Raw genomic sequence first — 15645 nt, 5'->3', positions numbered from 1 at the left:
CCCGATAGTGGACGTGTACGCGTGTGTGTGTGTGTGTGTGTGTGTGTGTGTGTGGATGTACATCACTGTATGTTTGTAAACCTCGGTGTGCGTATGTCAGCACACAATGCAGAGGAACGAGAAAGAGAGACTCGTAAGGAAAAACTTGCGGGAGAAACGTGTGAGAGTCCGCTACGGAGCGGAAGAGGGTTGAAGCGTCAGACACACAAGCACACGCCAGCACAGAAAGACACCGAGTTGACAGTGCCCGGGCGGTTCTGCCTATCTCTGCCTCTATTCGGAAGAACGAGAAACATGCAGCGACAGAAGACTGAGGAGCGGTGAGTATGCGGCAGAGTACGAAGCACCACAAGCCGCGTAGTCAAGAGAGCCCAGACACATCTTGAGAAGTGTCGTCTCCTTCCCTTCGCTGTATCGCACAGCTGGTTCGTTGCAGCTTCATCGGTGTAGAAGTGAGGAAAAGGGCACCAACCAGCTCGACAAAGACAGGCAGAGCATGATCAAGAGCACGAGAGAGCGGCAACAGCAACGAAAAAAAAGGTCGAGTGCTGCAAGCGATAGGTCAGGCATTAAAACGGAAAGTAACTCGGAAGAGGAACACACGCGAGACAACAAACACGCACACACGCACGCCGCACCATCCTCCCTCTCACATCTCCAGGATGTAGGGAGAAATGCAGCTTTCGGGAGCGTGCAGAGCAGCCCGCATATGTTAGTGGTAGTCTTATCTGCGGATGCATGTAAACGTGCATCGGGGAATAGGCAATCCAAAATCCGAAAAATCTTAGTATACATGAGTGCGTGAAGAAAGTAACCATACATGTAAGAGTAGCCGACGGATTGTGCGGTCACGGCATGGCGCAAGCCTGCCTTGCAGTTTGTAAACTTCTACACGAGGCCGCCGCAGCGTCGCTGGCGGCCCCATCGGATGCTTACGTAGCCGCCGACGCCGCCCTGGCGAGTTGCTGAAAGAACGGGGTGCAGTCCTCGAGCAGCCGCGCGACCTTCTCCAAAAGAGAAGTAAAGGGGGAGGGGTCCACGTACGGGGCGGAAAACAGCAGAAGCCACTCAATGTCGTCGCGGTTCACCACACCGCCGCCCTCATGTCGTGCGTAGCGCGAGATGTCCGCTGCCTCCGCCGACGTCAGCCCGAACTCCTGTTCGAGAAGCACAGATAGGTGATCACAGTGATACTGCGATGAGTTCGCCTTGTCCTTTAAATACACCAGCAGCGTGGCAAGGTGTGCCGCGTGCGCGCGGAACAGCTCCGTGGCCTCGTCACTGCGCCTGACAATGCGCAGTTCGTCTAGCGTGTCGTACGGGTACGTGGCATCCAGCCGCTCTGCCAGCGCCTGCAAGGAGCAGCCGCTGAACTCCGCCACACGGGCCACGTAGTGGACCAGCTCGGTGAAGCAGGTAATTCCATGCTCAGGATAGAGCGCCTGAAGGATGGGCAGCCTCGCTGGCGTCACGATAGGCTGCCAGACGGACTCCAGCTTCTGTTGCGATAGGGGTACGCCGGTGGCAGCCCAGCGCCTGTACAAGTCTTCGAGGTACCCCTGGATCACCTCCAACTCGCTCATCATCATGCCCTGGCGCACAGACAGCAAGTAGCCTTCGTTCGCTTCAACGCAATCCTGCACTTTCGCCATGCCGCGCGTCACATCCTGCATCATGAGTGCGCCCCACTTGACATCCTCCGCAGCAGCTGCGGTGCCACCGTCGTCGCTGCCGTCCTTCGGCGCCGCTGTCGGCGACACTTTGCCAAAGCCCTGACTCGAGGGAAGAGGCAGCAGCGCCTCCTCGGTCCTCTGCGCCGCTCGCGCCGCGGGTGCAAAAAGAGAGCAGTGGCCACCGCTGTATACGGTGGAAAGAAAGCTGAGCGTTATGTTCAAGTGCGCCTCGTTGTGATGCAGCACGTCTATCAAGTGAAGCGGCGTCAGAACTGGCTGCACAACGGTCGCCACAGTCCAGTACACGTCGTTCACGTTGGCGGCCAGACTCGTCGCAGAGACGGTTGACTGCCGCTCCGGGTCGCTCGGCTGCACCTGAAGGGAGGCCATCGTCTTTGGCTTTGCGGGGACTGTGTGGGTGGCCAGCGGTTTCGAGGTCACAGAGAGGGCTCTTCCGCCGCTGTCGTGGGGCACAGGCCAGGAGATGGAGGAAGAGGAGCCGATGCCTGACTTCGCGCTCAAACTGCCCTCCATCCCGCCCACCGTCTGTGTGTCGGCGTCAGCACCGAGCTCCCCCTCGAACAGGAGAAACTGTGCGACGCGCCGCAGTTCCATCCGGCCAGCTCGCCCGCGAGCCCGTCTCGACAGTGCCGACGCCGTGTCGGTGATATTCATGACGTACTCGGTGCGAAGTGTCTGGTTCGTCTTGCCCGGCAGTTCGCCGATGTCGTCGAACATCAGCCGTGTGCACTCCTTCCAAGTCGTCCAGTGGTCGGCGAGGGAGCCTTGCGTTTCGGCGATGAGGTCCTCGAGCACTTTGAGACGGCACTTCGTCTCCTCCAGTCGCCTTAGGCTGTCAGCTGCCAGCCGATTCTTCTCCTTGATTTCCTCGCACAGGTGGTCGTAGCGGCTCTTCGCCTCCTGCTCGAGAGGGTACAGTGCCTCCACCTGCTTCTGAAGAAAGCTGTTGCGGGAGGTCTTGGCGTCCAATGCGATCGTGTGGGCGTGCTGCCGCCACGTGCGCAGGAAGGCGGGCACCGCCTCGTTGGCTGTGACCCGCAGCAGTCGTCGTCGAAGACGCGCCTTGCGCATCTCCAGTTGTCTGCAAAACGTTCGCCACGAGTAGAAGCACATCTTCAGCCACATGTGGTCCAGCCCATGCACAAGAAGGTCCATCATCTTTGCCTCCACGCGAGCGTGTCGCTCGAGCCGCCGAAGCTGCGTCTGGCACTGCTGCATCCGATTCAGCAAAAGGCGGAAGGCGCCGGCGTAGGTCAGTTGAGTCACTTTTTCGAGACCCCTCGACGAGGACGGCTCTGACGATGTCGTCAGGGGTGTGCAGCGCGTGTACATAAGGCACGGGAGAAGCTCGTGCACCGCGGTCTGCGCCACCTGCGCCGTTTCCTTGGAGAGGTGCGGCACGCACGCCTGCAGTATCCGCAGCGCCGTCGAAACGTAGAGGCGCTCCGGCTGATAGAGCTCATGGCTGCGCAGCCGCAGCTCCGTCAAGAGTGCCTCTGCGGCGACGAAGGGACTGCGGTAGCGCTGCAGTTCAGCCTCCACGTACCGGAACCAGCTGTCAAGGCGATCATTATCGACGAGGAAGCTCTGCCCCTCTTCATACGGGTCAATGGCGGCGGAGGTGACGGGGACGTACGGCTTTGCCTGGTACGTCTGTGGTCGAGGCAGCATCTCGTCTGCGCACGGTGTGTATGTGTATGGCAGGAAAGAGAGCAGCGCAGTGAAGAAAAAGTAGCTATCGGTCTGTGAGCGACAGGCGAGGTGTCATGGTGATGAGCAGCGACATGATGAGAAGGAGAGAGACGAGCGGTGGCGGTGACAGAGGCCAGGCAGGGAGTGCGAGCAAGGTGGCTTGGAGAAATGCGCGAATCACCGCGCCAAAGCACAGCTGCATCAGCTCAGTTAAACCGGCGAGAATCACGAGTTTCCACGGCCCTCCCTGCAACGAGGGAGCCCAGCGAGATTAAAACGAGGACACAAATGGAAGGAGAGAGACAGAGATAAGCAAGCGACTCACCCAAGCAGTCTTCGTGCGTCCACGCAGACCGAGCAACGACGACGCTGAGGAGTCTCACCACATTCTCTTCTCTTCGCCCCATCCCTCACGCCACCCCGCGCCTTTCACATGTCGACTTTCCATGAGTTTTGCACCCAGGTATTCGTAGGGTACCGCACACGCACACACGCACACCTCGCACGGGCGTGTACGTGTCTTCGCATGCCAGCTAGTACAGGCACAAAGGCCGAACAGCTATGGGGGTTTTAGTAATCATGTGACAGTGGAGGCGGCGACACACAAACCCCCCTCACACGCACGCTTGCCGCAAATCAAGAAACAGCGGATGCAAACGCAGAAAGGAAAACAGAAGGAATCTGCGCCAACCAGTCCGGGCACACGAAGAACAGCTACACCTCGATTGTTGCACCCCCTCCCCCTTACACGCGCGTCGAAGAAAACAAGAGGAAGACTGCCACGATGCGTCGCACCGAGGCGCGCAACGCAACGCTGTTACTGTGAGAGGAAACCACGCTTGAGCTTCACGGTGAGCGTGTTGTTGAAGGTAAAGCCAACAAACCACCTCCACACCTTCACCAGCAAGATTACCGAGCACACCATGAAGAAGACGCGCTCGACTAACATGCGGGACTGCAACTGCACACTCTCTTGTGTCAGTCGCTGAAAATTCTCATTCAGCTTCCGCTGCGTCGTGGAGGCAAAGCTGACCATTTCCTCTGCTAGCTCGGACTGCTGAGCGCTGCGGGTACCTCGACGAAGCAACTCCCCACGAAGCTCATGTACATCCTCCCAGACACCCTTCGCAAACGACTTGCGCAGCCATCGTTCGCGTACCGTGATCTCGTTCAACGTCGCCGACTTGCGAAAGAACTTTCCCTGCTGAATGGCCAGCTCGTAGCGGTTGCACATGCTCCTTACCGCTGCTTCGGTGTCCTCTTTGTACTTGGCCCACTGAGCCTCGATCTCTTTCAGTGAGCGGGTGCGACGCAAGCCCGTGGGCTCGGCCGCTTCTCGCGTGGCGCGCGAATTGCGGCGGTTAAGCCCGCCGGAGCGACCAAGATCCTCGTCACGGCTGGCGCGCGCGTGCTTGTGCTGACGGTATGCTTCGTTCGCCTTGATCGTTGACTCTGCCTCCTTCATCCGGCGCAGCATCGCATCATGGTTCTCCTTGACAATCTTGTAGGCCAAGTTCACCTCGGCCATCTTCTCGGTGGAGCCGCCTGGCTTGTCGGGGTGGTACTTGACGACAAGGCTGCGGAACTGCTTTGACACCTCGTCAAGTGTCGTAGCGCGGGTGACAGTGACTTCGAGGACATCGTATGGGTTGCGCCCCTCCGGGGTCGTGGGCAGCTCCTTGGACGCCGCCAGAAACTCCTTACTCTGAAAGACGCAGCGCACTGCTGTCCATGCGTGCACCGGGGCAAACCTGCGAAAGCGATGCATCCGACGGTGACGCAGGGCACGAAGTTCTACCCCTCCCCCTCGGCAGTGAAACCGGTCGAAACGGAGACGGATGAGAGAGGAGCTACAAGTCGATATAGGTGTGCTCGTGCGCGGCTCGACGATGCAGAAGCGAGTCAAGACGCTCGCTCAGTTCCTGCCCCATGATGAGGGTAAAGAGATGGAGAGAGAACGGGTTGAATGCGACGATACCGTGTTTTATTTTGTTTTATGGCAGTTGTGTAAGACAAGTTAACAATTAGGAAGTGTTGGAGGGTGCGGCGACGGCGACGGGGCACGCGGAGCATTGGACGTGTGCATGTGTGTACGTGTGGGAGGGGGGAGAGGGGTACGAATAACCACCCCACACTCGTCCATACGAGTGCGTAAGTGCAGTGCGCCACCTACGCTCCAGCTCTCCACACCTTGATGAAGGGATGGACGGCCCAAGACGGTTCTCCGAGGGTCGGCACGTAGACGGCACAGAATTGGCGCTGGGCTTTGCGCTACCCGGCTGCAGCTTGAAAAGGGCAGAAGAGTCGCCACAGCCCATCTCTTTTTCTTCTCAACGAGAGAGAGACACATGATTGACCACCTCTCACCCCCCGCCTACCCACACACACATGCACATGCAGGTGACTCCTCATGCTGCCACCCCATCCGCCCCGTCCTCGTGTACCAGCGAAGCCGGCGGCACAATTCTATGCTGTGACTTGATGTGCATTCGCCGCTGTTCTAGCTGTTGATGTGCTTCTTCTCTCTATGGAGCACTGTTCCGCATCCTTCAGCGCTCGATACATGTACACGTCGCTGTAGCTCATGCCATCACAGGCACGAGGCAGCTACACACACACAAGTGCACATGCACACGCATATACCAAGTCAAACGGGCCATAGCAGCGGCACAGAACACCCGCAGTGAAGTGGCAGGGCACCTTCCCTTTGATGGTGAAGTAAGGAGACGAGAGGAGGACGGAAACACGCACAGAGGAAAATAAATACTCACAGGTAGAGACTCGCAAACCCATGCGGCTGTGTCCTCCCTCTCCATCACACCTCCCTATACACACACCTACACGCAGTCCTTCCTCACCTGCGCAAATGCGTTCAAGATGTGCTCGTTGAGCATGCTCAAGTCCATGTCCTCTGATGAGGCGGCCGCGCCGCCGTGCTTGGCCGTCTTTCGCTTCTTCTCCTGTGGCGCGTGCTTCGCCGCGGTAGATGCCGTGTAGGTGACACAGATGCCGTTGCTAAACACGACCGTTTGCGGCGTGTCAGAGCCCTCCGACTTGAACGGGAACTCTCGGGCCAGTTGCTCGGGTGCAGGGGCCGCGTACTGTGGGTCCGCCCAGAAATTCACGCTCACTGCTTGAAGCGGCTTATTAGCAGCGGCATCAGCCTTCCTCTTCTCCTTCCTACGCGACGCCGATGCCGCCACCGCACTCTCGCCTGCGGGGTCCTTGGCCTCTGTCTTTGGCTTCTTGGCAGCTGCGGGAGCAGCGGTGCCAGCTGTAGGTGTTGCTGTAGTTGCTGCCTCATCCCCAGCGCGCCGGCGCGATCCCTGTGTTCCAACTCGATGCTCTTCCCCATAGACCTCTTCAGATTCTGAGTCGTCGTCGTCGTCATCGTCGTCGAATAAGTCGTCGACGTCCTCGTCCTCCTCGGTGGTGGTGCTATCGTCTTCGCCGCGTCGTCGGCGGCGGCGACTTCCTGCGGTGGTGCGACCGGTGTCGGTGCGGTAGTAAGGCTGGTGCTTCTTGGAGCTGAGGCGCGTCACCACAAGCACTGAGCTGCGCACCGCCCCCTCGCCTGCCTCGCCGCTCAGCTGCGCTTTTTCAAACACCGGCACGCCGCGTGCACTGGGGTCGATGACCTCACTGTTGTTATGGGAGCTAGAGAACAGCAAAAAAACTGGGAACCCATCGTGCATCACACGGTCCAGTCGGAAGCCGAATATGTTGCCCGTTGCCTTCGGACAGAGGTAGTCGACACTACCGCGATGCACAAGATACATCTCGGTCCATCCAAAGGCTTCGCTGCTGCAGTGTTCGCCGGTGGGCTTTCTGTGCACCGGAGCCTGGTAGATAGTAGTGCCGCGGTGCGGCGTCTGTCGCTTGTGAGAAGGAAATGACGACAGGCTTGTGACGCCGCGGCGATGCGGGGCTCTGGGGTGCGGTGCAGATGAGGAGGCGATGCTCCCGTCGATGTCTGCGGGGCGCGACGCGCTCCTCTCGTCCTCCGCCTTTGTCACGGTCTCCTGCGGAACCTCACCTGCAGTGGGTGCCGACGACTGCGTGCTTAGGAGTGAAGCTGCGGTTACCAGCGGCTTTCCATCCTTACCATCCTCCTCCTGGTGAACCGGTGCAGACGGCGAGGCGTGAAGAGTCAGCATCGTTTTCGCCTCTGCAGGCCCCGGCGTTTCAGCAGCAGACGGCGAGGACGTGACGCAGCGCGGCGGTGGCGGCTTCATCGTTGCCTCCAGCTTCACGAACCGCTTAAACGCCTCGTCGAGCTGCTTAATTTCCTCTGCAGGGACGAAGACATATGTGGTGTCGCCGACTTTCCGCCGCTTTCCTCGCACGTTCCACGCCAGGGTGGCGGGCCGCAGCACTCTCGATGTCCCTACCCAGTCCACCTCGTACACGGCGTCCGTGCTCTCAAAGCCGCTCACGTCGGCAAAATCGCTCAAGTTCTCCAAGACAGGATACAGCCATCGGCAGTTGATCGCCTTCCAGTCCTCTGCTAACGGTTTCAGATGGGTTGGCTCGCACAGCCAGAATGTGGTCTCACCGGTGAGCACCACCCCCAACAGCCACACGTCCGACACCTCCGGCATTAGAAGGCCTTTGGGAAAAAAGAAGTCGAAAAGGCAAACAAAAAGGGGCAGGAGTCAGCTGTGAGCAGCGAAACAACGTGCAGACAGCGCCAACAGCATCGCCTCTCTCACTGGGGGAAGGTGCGTGTTTGTGAGCGTAGGCAGCTCAAACTACCAACACGCTTCCAGCCGCAACGTAGATCACCACTGACACGCGCACACGCAGACACTCACGTATCAGGCACACCGGCGCACCAGTTCACCCTTCAACGAGGAAGAGAAGGGGAGGGTAGGCGTTCGGCTCAGCGCACGTGCGCGCGGCAGAAGTAGAAATCACGGAGAAAGGGAGAGGGAAGGAGGGTTCAGCGGTGAAGGCGGTGAAGGCGTGACAAGAGGAGCCGGCGCACATCTCCATCGGCATTCATTTAGCGCTTCACCGCCACATGCACGAAACGTGCGTGGTGAGAGAGCGAACGAAAACAGATTTGTGCCGATGCCGTAAAGGACATTGGCAAGCGAGGGGATGGGGGGCAAGAGAAAAGAGGGTCCACGACCTTCATCCGCGCACGTATTAATCGGAAGGACGGGGCATCCTCTGCGGTTTCAAAGGACGAAGAGGCCATCGAGAAACGGTGAATCTGCTCTCCGGTTGCCCCTTGCTCTCAGGAAAAGAGGCCTTGCTTGAAGAGAGGCGCGATGCTGTCCTCTGCGGGCTCGACGACGTCAAGTGTCTCACGTGTCTCGTCTGCCGCGTCAGTCACTCCCGTGCAAGTTCTAGTTCTTGTAGTGTTATGTTACACAAAATCTGTGTTACCGGCGGCTGGCATGGGCCGCAAGGGAAGAGGAGCCGAAGCACGCGGGGCTACGAAGCGACCGCGGTACCCTCGCGGTGGTCCACCCCCACCCTTGCGGTTTAAACGTTGTTTGGTTGATGTCCCTAGTCGAACGGTGGCGTGGATGGGACGAGGAGAGCGTGTTCAGCTGACTGAGTGAAAGAGTACTGCCGCGGCTGTACACTGGCGCACACACACAAGCGCATGCGCATGTGCACGGGTTGCTACTCATCATCCATGCTGTCATCGCCGTCGTTGCGTTCGCAGTCCCCGCGGCCCTTGCGCCTCTTGGAGGCTTTCCTCGCTGCCTTCTTCTCGTTCTCCTCCGCCTCCAGACGGCGGTACTGACGCTGCATACGCTGCTGGGCCACCAGCATGCGCTTCCGCGTGCTGACAATGGTGCGCTGCGGTGTTGTGCGCTCAAGACGGCGGCGGGTGCTGCGATCCACCTTGATGCCCAGTATCCAATCCTCCACGGCGTTCCCAGAGTCCTGCATCACCTTCGCGATCGGGGGAAGTCGCTCCTTGTCGTCCTCCGTAAAAAACGTAATCGCCGTTCCCTCCTTTCCGGCGCGGCCCGTGCGACCCACGCGGTGGATATACGAGTCGACAGTTGCTGGAAAATCGAAGTTGATGACTGTGCCCACGTTCTTGAAGTCGATACCGCGCGCAAGCAGCTCCGTCGTCACAAGGACCCAGATCTTGCCGAGACGGAACTGCAGCACCGTCTCCTCACGCTGCTCCACGGTCATCTTGGCGTGCATGATAGCCATGTGCAGGCCTTCTGCCCGAATCTCCTCGTACAGCTCCTTGGACCGCTCCACGCTCTGCACGAACACGAGCACCGGCGGCGTGATGCCCTCCCGCACAAGGTTGCGCATCGCTACGACTTTGCCGAGCTCATTGCCGCAGAAGATCAATCGCTGTTTCACGTGCGTGTTCGCAGAGCGTCGGCCATGGACAATTATGCGCACTGGGTCGGCGCCCATGACGGAGCGGGCAGCTGCCTCGACCTTCTCGCTCAGCGTGGCCGTAAACAGGCTGACGACCTTGTCGGTGCGCGTACATGCAGTGAGAATCCTGTCAATCACAGTCAAGAAGTCCGTCCTGCTGTCCCACAAGCGATCGCCCTCGTCGAACACGAGATACTGCACGTTGCTCAAATCTAGCAGCTTCTGCTCGAGCAGCGACACAATACGGCCGGGCGTGGCAATGAAAATGTCCTTGTTCTTGGTCGTCTGGCCGTGCTGCACAAATTTCCATCGCTGACCCTTCATCAAGAAGAATGCCTCGCGCTCGATCTGCTGGGCAAGCTCGGCGGTGGGTGTCACAATGAGGGCACGCACACCGCAGGACGCATCCGGTGCCTTGAGCAGCGCAAAAAGAGGGACGAGAAACGCAATCGTCTTGCCGGAGCCGGTCGGTGCGCAGGCAAGCACGTCGCGGTGGTGGATGAGGGATGAGATCGCTTGCATCTGGATTGGGGTGGGCACTTTGTGCTGACGGACGAAGAGGTTGTTCACTACATTGCGCGGCACGCTTAGCGGTGGGCGCACGAGGTCGGAGAAGTGCTCGATCGGTGCCGGCAAGTCCGTGCCCGTCACCTGCAGATCGTTGCGGCGCCAGATGTTGCGCTTCTTCTTGAAGGTTATTGCCTTTAGCGCCTTGTCGTCGGAGGCGGTGTTGGCGGCAGCGACAGCGTCCGAGCCGCCTGAAATACCGAGGTGCGCATTTGCGTCAGCTTGACTCCTTGTGGGGCGTCCAAAAAGGTTCAGCGTCGCACTGGGAGGCGGCACTGACAGACTGCTGCTGCCCATGTCCGATGCGTTCTCAAGGGCAACTGCTCCATCAGCGCCGATAGCGTCAGGAAATCCGCGGCTGCCCTTGTCCTTGCCCGCGTTGCGAAACAACTTCGCCGCCTCCCCGTTTCGGGCAGCGCTGAATTTGGTGCCGATCGTCAACGACCGGAAGGCATCCATCCTGGCAAAGCACAAATGTGCACTTGCGAGATGGCGTAAGTACGGATGTACGTGGGAGCAAGGATAGGAGGAGAGATGAGCTGAAGGTACAGGTGTGGGTGCACGTGCTACACACTACCTGGATGCACGTGGAGAGGTGGAAGGTGGGGGGGGGGGGCAGAAGTCCGGTCGAGTACCAAATATGTGTATCCCACGGCGTAACCCAAAGCAGACGAAAAAGAAATCGAGAGAGACAGAGAGGGGGGCACCCATGCACGATATTCCGTGTGGGTGCACATATGCGCCGTGTGAGAACGTCAAAGGAGAAATGGTGAAACAGTGAAGAGGCAGCGAGAGATGGAGAAGAGAGAGGAACGCAGAAGGGGGGTTGCCCCGGGAGAGGGAGAAATGCAGGCGACGGTCAGACGCAGCATAGTCGACAGCAACGGCAGAGACCGAGAAGTTGCCCCGCTGCGCCATCCCGTCCACTTTCCACCTCTCAGTGTCAGAAAAAAAAACGAGAGAGGATGAAAATTGGGAGAAAGGCAGGGCAGAGGAGCCGCACGTGTGTCTCATTAGTGCACATGTGCCAGCGCTCTACCTCACCCGCAGTCCGCTTAGTCTAGTAGAGAATGAGAGGCGATGAAGTCGATACCGCTGCGCCGTAGCAGTCTACCCCCACACGGCTGCACAAGAGAGCGCTGATGGCGAGACGCTGTAGCCTTCGATCCTCACGTTGGCCGAGTGCGCTTCTATCACCTTTTAGGGGGCAAAAGGGGAATAAAAAAGGAAGAGCGTACAGCACACACTCACACATATACGAGTAAAGCATGCGTATACGTCGGGCACAGAAAGAAAACAGGCGACAGAAGCAGCATGAGCCGATCGAAGGAAAGGGAGACATACGCCAAAAGAGAGAGGGAGGGAGGGGGACACCGTCACACATGTCAACACAAAAACAAGCACCTACATGTACGAAAGCACAAAGCAGAGGATGAAGTACGAACGAGGGCCAGGCTACCGTTAGCGAGCCTGAGCTGAAAAACGCAATCGAAGAAGACAACAACACACGGGATAGAGAGAGAGACAGACAAACGAAACGAATTAGCATACGATGGCGCCTGCCTTGTCCCCTACTCCGTATCTGCCACGCGCACCACATGCCCATCTGGAAACAGTAAATTTCAAGAAGCGTCAAACTTGGGCACACGCAACCCTATCCCCCCCTTCGCGCTTCGCTTTGTTGCCCGCTGGATCAGCCGCCGTCGGTGCGCAGCCGCCGCCGCAAGACGGCAGCAGCCCACAGAGCGTGAACGTAAAGAAGACAAAGCAAGGAGGAATTCAGATGAGCAGCGACACGGTGTCTTCGTCACCGTGCAGGATCACTAATGAGAGAAAGGGGAGTCACGCCCAGTTCCAGCGCCCTCGCCCTTCTTGTGCTGGCTACTTCTCTTCGTGAGTTTGTGGGCATCCCTTTCACACGAGCTTTCATGTCGCCGTGTTTTACGCGCGACAAAACGTGGGACCATCTGTTGTCAGGTCCCATCACCGAACTTCCAGCCGTACGCATGACAATCAGCCTCTGTATGGCCCTACCTTCGCAAGCTGAAAGAAAAGGTCAGAGAACAGCACCGAATGCCGCAGCGAATCGATCCTTTAATCGCTTGACGTGAGCTCAGTCTCTCCCGTGGATAAGCGCAAGATACACGGCCGTGCTGGCCAGCTGGTGTGTATGATGTGCGCGCTTGTTTTTCACGACTTCGCTCTGTCGCTGTTATGCTAGTGGAGTCCCTGCGAATGTTCTCTGCCTCTGTCTCCCCTTCGCATTATCTCACGTGTTGCCTACACCGCAAAGAGTCGCTGGCGGTCTGTGCAGGCCTCTTTGCAGAAAGGGCAGTAGGTGGCGTGGTCGGAGCACGAGTAGCAGCACACGGCGTGCTTGCAAGGCAGCAGCACCGTGTCAGCGATTCTCGCGCAGCCACAGCACCTCCCGTTCAGCTCCGACACGGGTTTTAGTGGACGATGCAGCGTTGGGCTGCGGGAGAAGAGGTGCTTCTTGGGGGGGTCAGCCACGTTCCCGTCCTCGTTCACGCGCAAAGACTGCCGAGCGGCACGAGAGCGTTCCAGCCTTTCCTCGGTGCGCCGCCGTCTAATGAAGAAGTACAAGGTACCTAAGAGGAATTCGATCACGCCAACGAGGATGATGATGAGCTGCGCACCGGAGTTCACCCAGACCAACTTGTTCGTGTTTATGAAGACGGTGTCCTCCGCCGAAGGCGGTATGCAGCCAAACGGCGACGGCAGCTCGCCTTGCGGGCAGGGAAACAACGAGCTCTCTCCGTTTTGCGACGGCGCGCCAGCGCTTTCATGAAAGCCCATCAGGCCTAACGTCAACGGAACAGAAAGAAGAAGGGACACACACACGCACGCGCACAGCGAGCTCGGTGGGGGAAGGGTGGATGACAACAGAGTGGCGGGAAACACAGAGACAGACAGAGCGGCGATACGGGCAACGAGAGGCAGTCGGCGATGTGGTCGGCGTGTGTGGCGAAGGGAAGAGAGAGACTCACACCTCCTTACCCGCGCTGGCTCAATGAGCGACACGAGACGCGGAGGGATAGCAACGAACACAAAAAAACGTCAGCCGAGAAGCAGGCGAGGTCCAGTACATCAAGGGAGTGCTTCGCCAACGTCCTTGGTAGACGGCACGGCAACACCCCAGAAATCACACGCGCGCACAGGCCCGTGCTCGACAGGAGAAGAGCAGAGCCAAGCCGAGACGCAATCGTTTTTCTTGTCCAAAGGTAGTGGTGAGAAAGAGAGAGAGCCGAGCTGTGTATGTCGAGTGGAGCGGATCCACACATGAGCGAGAGAGAAAAGGCGAAGACAGAAACGAAGAAGATCGCCCGTCATGTACGTGTACGTTCAAGCAGCCCTGTTCGCTAGAAGACAGCGAAAGAACTGCCCTCAGGCTGACCGTGAGCTTGTGTGGTGCATCAAGTGCCATCATCGATCGCATCGCTCTGGGCCTCGCCACGTGAACTCCGCGTCGTCGTCATTTGGCACGCTTATATTGTTGTTGTAAAGCGGTAAACCCAACCAAACGCACTGTAAGAGGCACACGAAAAGCGCCTGGGGAAAGCACCACTGGGAACGGCTCTTTCCGTCTCTTGAAAATGAGCCACGCTAAGCAGCAAGAAAAACAACATACAGCCGACAAGGAGCGTGGACTTGTCACGGCAGAAAGTGGAGAAAGGAGAGTCTCTAAAAGGGAAGGCAAGTCCTTCGTGGACTACTCACGGAAGCGCACATCGCGGTCGCTTCCACATTCAACACTAGCGCTTTACGAAATGTAGTCCTGGCCGTAGAAGCTCTTGACGCAGTACTTGAAGAACTGGGTGTGCGGCTTGCACCGATCAAAGTCGTAGTTGTACTTGCGCAAGCACTCTCCAATGTGGCAGGACATGGAAGCACACTGGAAAGGCGGATCCCCTTCGTTCTCCCCCTTCACCTGAACGGCCTGTCCAACCTTGGCCCGCCACGCCGAAACGCACGTGTCGAACGTCTGCTGCTGCACGCTGCACTTCTTGCGAACATCTTTGCCGCCCAAGTTGGTCTCTAGGCAGATGCTCCACGCCTTCGCCTCGTTAGCGCAGACATCATCAAATGCGGTCTTTCCGCCCATCCTTGAGGATGAGAGCGGGAGGAGAAGTGCGAGTCGCTTGTGTGCACACTTGTACGTGCGGCGTTTCTCTTTCGGCGCTCACTTTCTTCCCTAAGGCCGTTGCCAACTGAGCAGAGGACGATATCAGTCGATGAGGCACCGTGACAACCCCTCCCCCGATCGCGGGTCAACAGGCGCAAAGAATGCGCAACAAAGAAGACGGCAGCGCCCGGTATGCGCTGACACTCTCTGCGCGATATTTTTGTCCCGTTCTGAGTCTCTCCATCGGAAATATCGAGCGTCGCAGCATAATCGGGAGGGCGAAAAAATGCGAAGCAGAGAATAGGCGAGTAAAGATGCGACAAAACGGCAAAGAAGGCTGAAGCTAAGAAATGAAGGAGGGACAAAACATGGGGGCGCGCAGCCTAGATGAGCAAAGAGCCATCAATAATCCCCAGTGCTGCGACTGAGCTCTTGTGAGCAGGCAGCAAAAAATCTGAGACCCACTCCCTACCGCAAGTGCGCCTCCGCTACGAAGCGCGGGCGGACGCACGTTTCAGGAGCGCCACACACACCGGCCACTCAGACACAAGAGCACATGCGCTTGGAGAGGTTCACGACGGCGTGGCATCACCGCACATCTCCACGGAAGCTTGCTATTGTGCTCTTTCGATGACTAAGAATCAAGGCAGTTTGGTAGAAAACCGATACAGACTACATCGCGCCACCTACGCAGAGGATTATGTGTGTCCGCTTCGTGAGATGATGAATGACTGAAGTGCCCTCTTCCAACTCCACTGCACCAGCAAGCCAAAAAACACGAAACTGCCTGCAGAAAGCTCTACCACTGTGATCACCACTTGAGACTTACTCGGCGCCAAAAGCGGAAACAATCGTTCCTCACTTTTGGCCACGTGGTCATTCTGCCACGAGCAAGTCAACAACTATGCGCACACACGCAATCGCAGTTCTCCTACCTCTGCTGCGCCATGGCTCAGCCCTGCTCGTCTGGGACGAGCCGTCCTGCCGCTGCATTGGGCCATGCTTCTAGCGTGCACCTCTCGTCCTTCCTCGGATACGTGCTGCGCGATCGGCGCCAGGCGGACCCGGCTGGACTGCATGCCTTGATCCAAGCAGGCCACCTCCGGGGTCCTGCTCGAGGGGCGGAACACCCTGGCGTCTGGCGCGCGGGTAATTAGGGGCGGGCCTAGGCGCGTGCCGGAT

The 15645-nt window shown here is 58.3% G+C and overlaps 6 protein-coding genes across 6 annotated transcripts; all 6 read right to left on the bottom strand.

The window, feature by feature from the left end:
- Window positions 1-932: 932 nt before the first annotated feature.
- On the bottom strand, window positions 933-3365 carry LDBPK_320630 (hypothetical protein, conserved; the record flags this gene model as incomplete). Its single annotated transcript, XM_003863433.1, has 1 exon — window positions 933-3365. One exon carries the CDS (start codon window positions 3363-3365, stop codon window positions 933-935), a length of 2433 nt encoding a protein of 810 aa, XP_003863481.1.
- Window positions 3366-4203: 838 nt separating this feature from the next.
- LDBPK_320620 (hypothetical protein, conserved) lies at window positions 4204-5154 on the bottom strand (the record flags this gene model as incomplete). Its single annotated transcript, XM_003863432.1, has 1 exon — window positions 4204-5154. The coding sequence occupies one exon, from the start codon at window positions 5152-5154 to the stop codon at window positions 4204-4206; it is 951 nt and encodes a 316-aa protein (XP_003863480.1).
- A 1069-nt stretch (window positions 5155-6223) lies between these two features.
- On the bottom strand, window positions 6224-7987 carry LDBPK_320610 (hypothetical protein, conserved; the record flags this gene model as incomplete). Its single annotated transcript, XM_003863431.1, has 1 exon — window positions 6224-7987. The coding sequence occupies one exon, from the start codon at window positions 7985-7987 to the stop codon at window positions 6224-6226; it is 1764 nt and encodes a 587-aa protein (XP_003863479.1).
- A 1036-nt stretch (window positions 7988-9023) lies between these two features.
- On the bottom strand, window positions 9024-10778 carry LDBPK_320600 (ATP-dependent RNA helicase-like protein, putative; the record flags this gene model as incomplete). Its single annotated transcript, XM_003863430.1, has 1 exon — window positions 9024-10778. One exon carries the CDS (start codon window positions 10776-10778, stop codon window positions 9024-9026), a length of 1755 nt encoding a protein of 584 aa, XP_003863478.1.
- A 1821-nt stretch (window positions 10779-12599) lies between these two features.
- On the bottom strand, window positions 12600-13136 carry LDBPK_320590 (hypothetical protein, conserved; the record flags this gene model as incomplete). Its single annotated transcript, XM_003863429.1, has 1 exon — window positions 12600-13136. The coding sequence occupies one exon, from the start codon at window positions 13134-13136 to the stop codon at window positions 12600-12602; it is 537 nt and encodes a 178-aa protein (XP_003863477.1).
- Window positions 13137-14100: 964 nt separating this feature from the next.
- Window positions 14101-14442, bottom strand: LDBPK_320580 (hypothetical protein, conserved; the record flags this gene model as incomplete). The annotated part of the gene is made up of 1 exon (XM_003863428.1): window positions 14101-14442. The coding sequence occupies one exon, from the start codon at window positions 14440-14442 to the stop codon at window positions 14101-14103; it is 342 nt and encodes a 113-aa protein (XP_003863476.1).
- Window positions 14443-15645: the final 1203 nt, after the last annotated feature.

This window comes from Leishmania donovani, chromosome 32, assembly GCF_000227135.1.
Source record: "Leishmania donovani BPK282A1 complete genome, chromosome 32".
NCBI classification, from domain to species: domain Eukaryota; phylum Euglenozoa; class Kinetoplastea; order Trypanosomatida; family Trypanosomatidae; genus Leishmania; species Leishmania donovani.
This window is presented reverse-complemented; position numbering and strand designations above follow the sequence as displayed.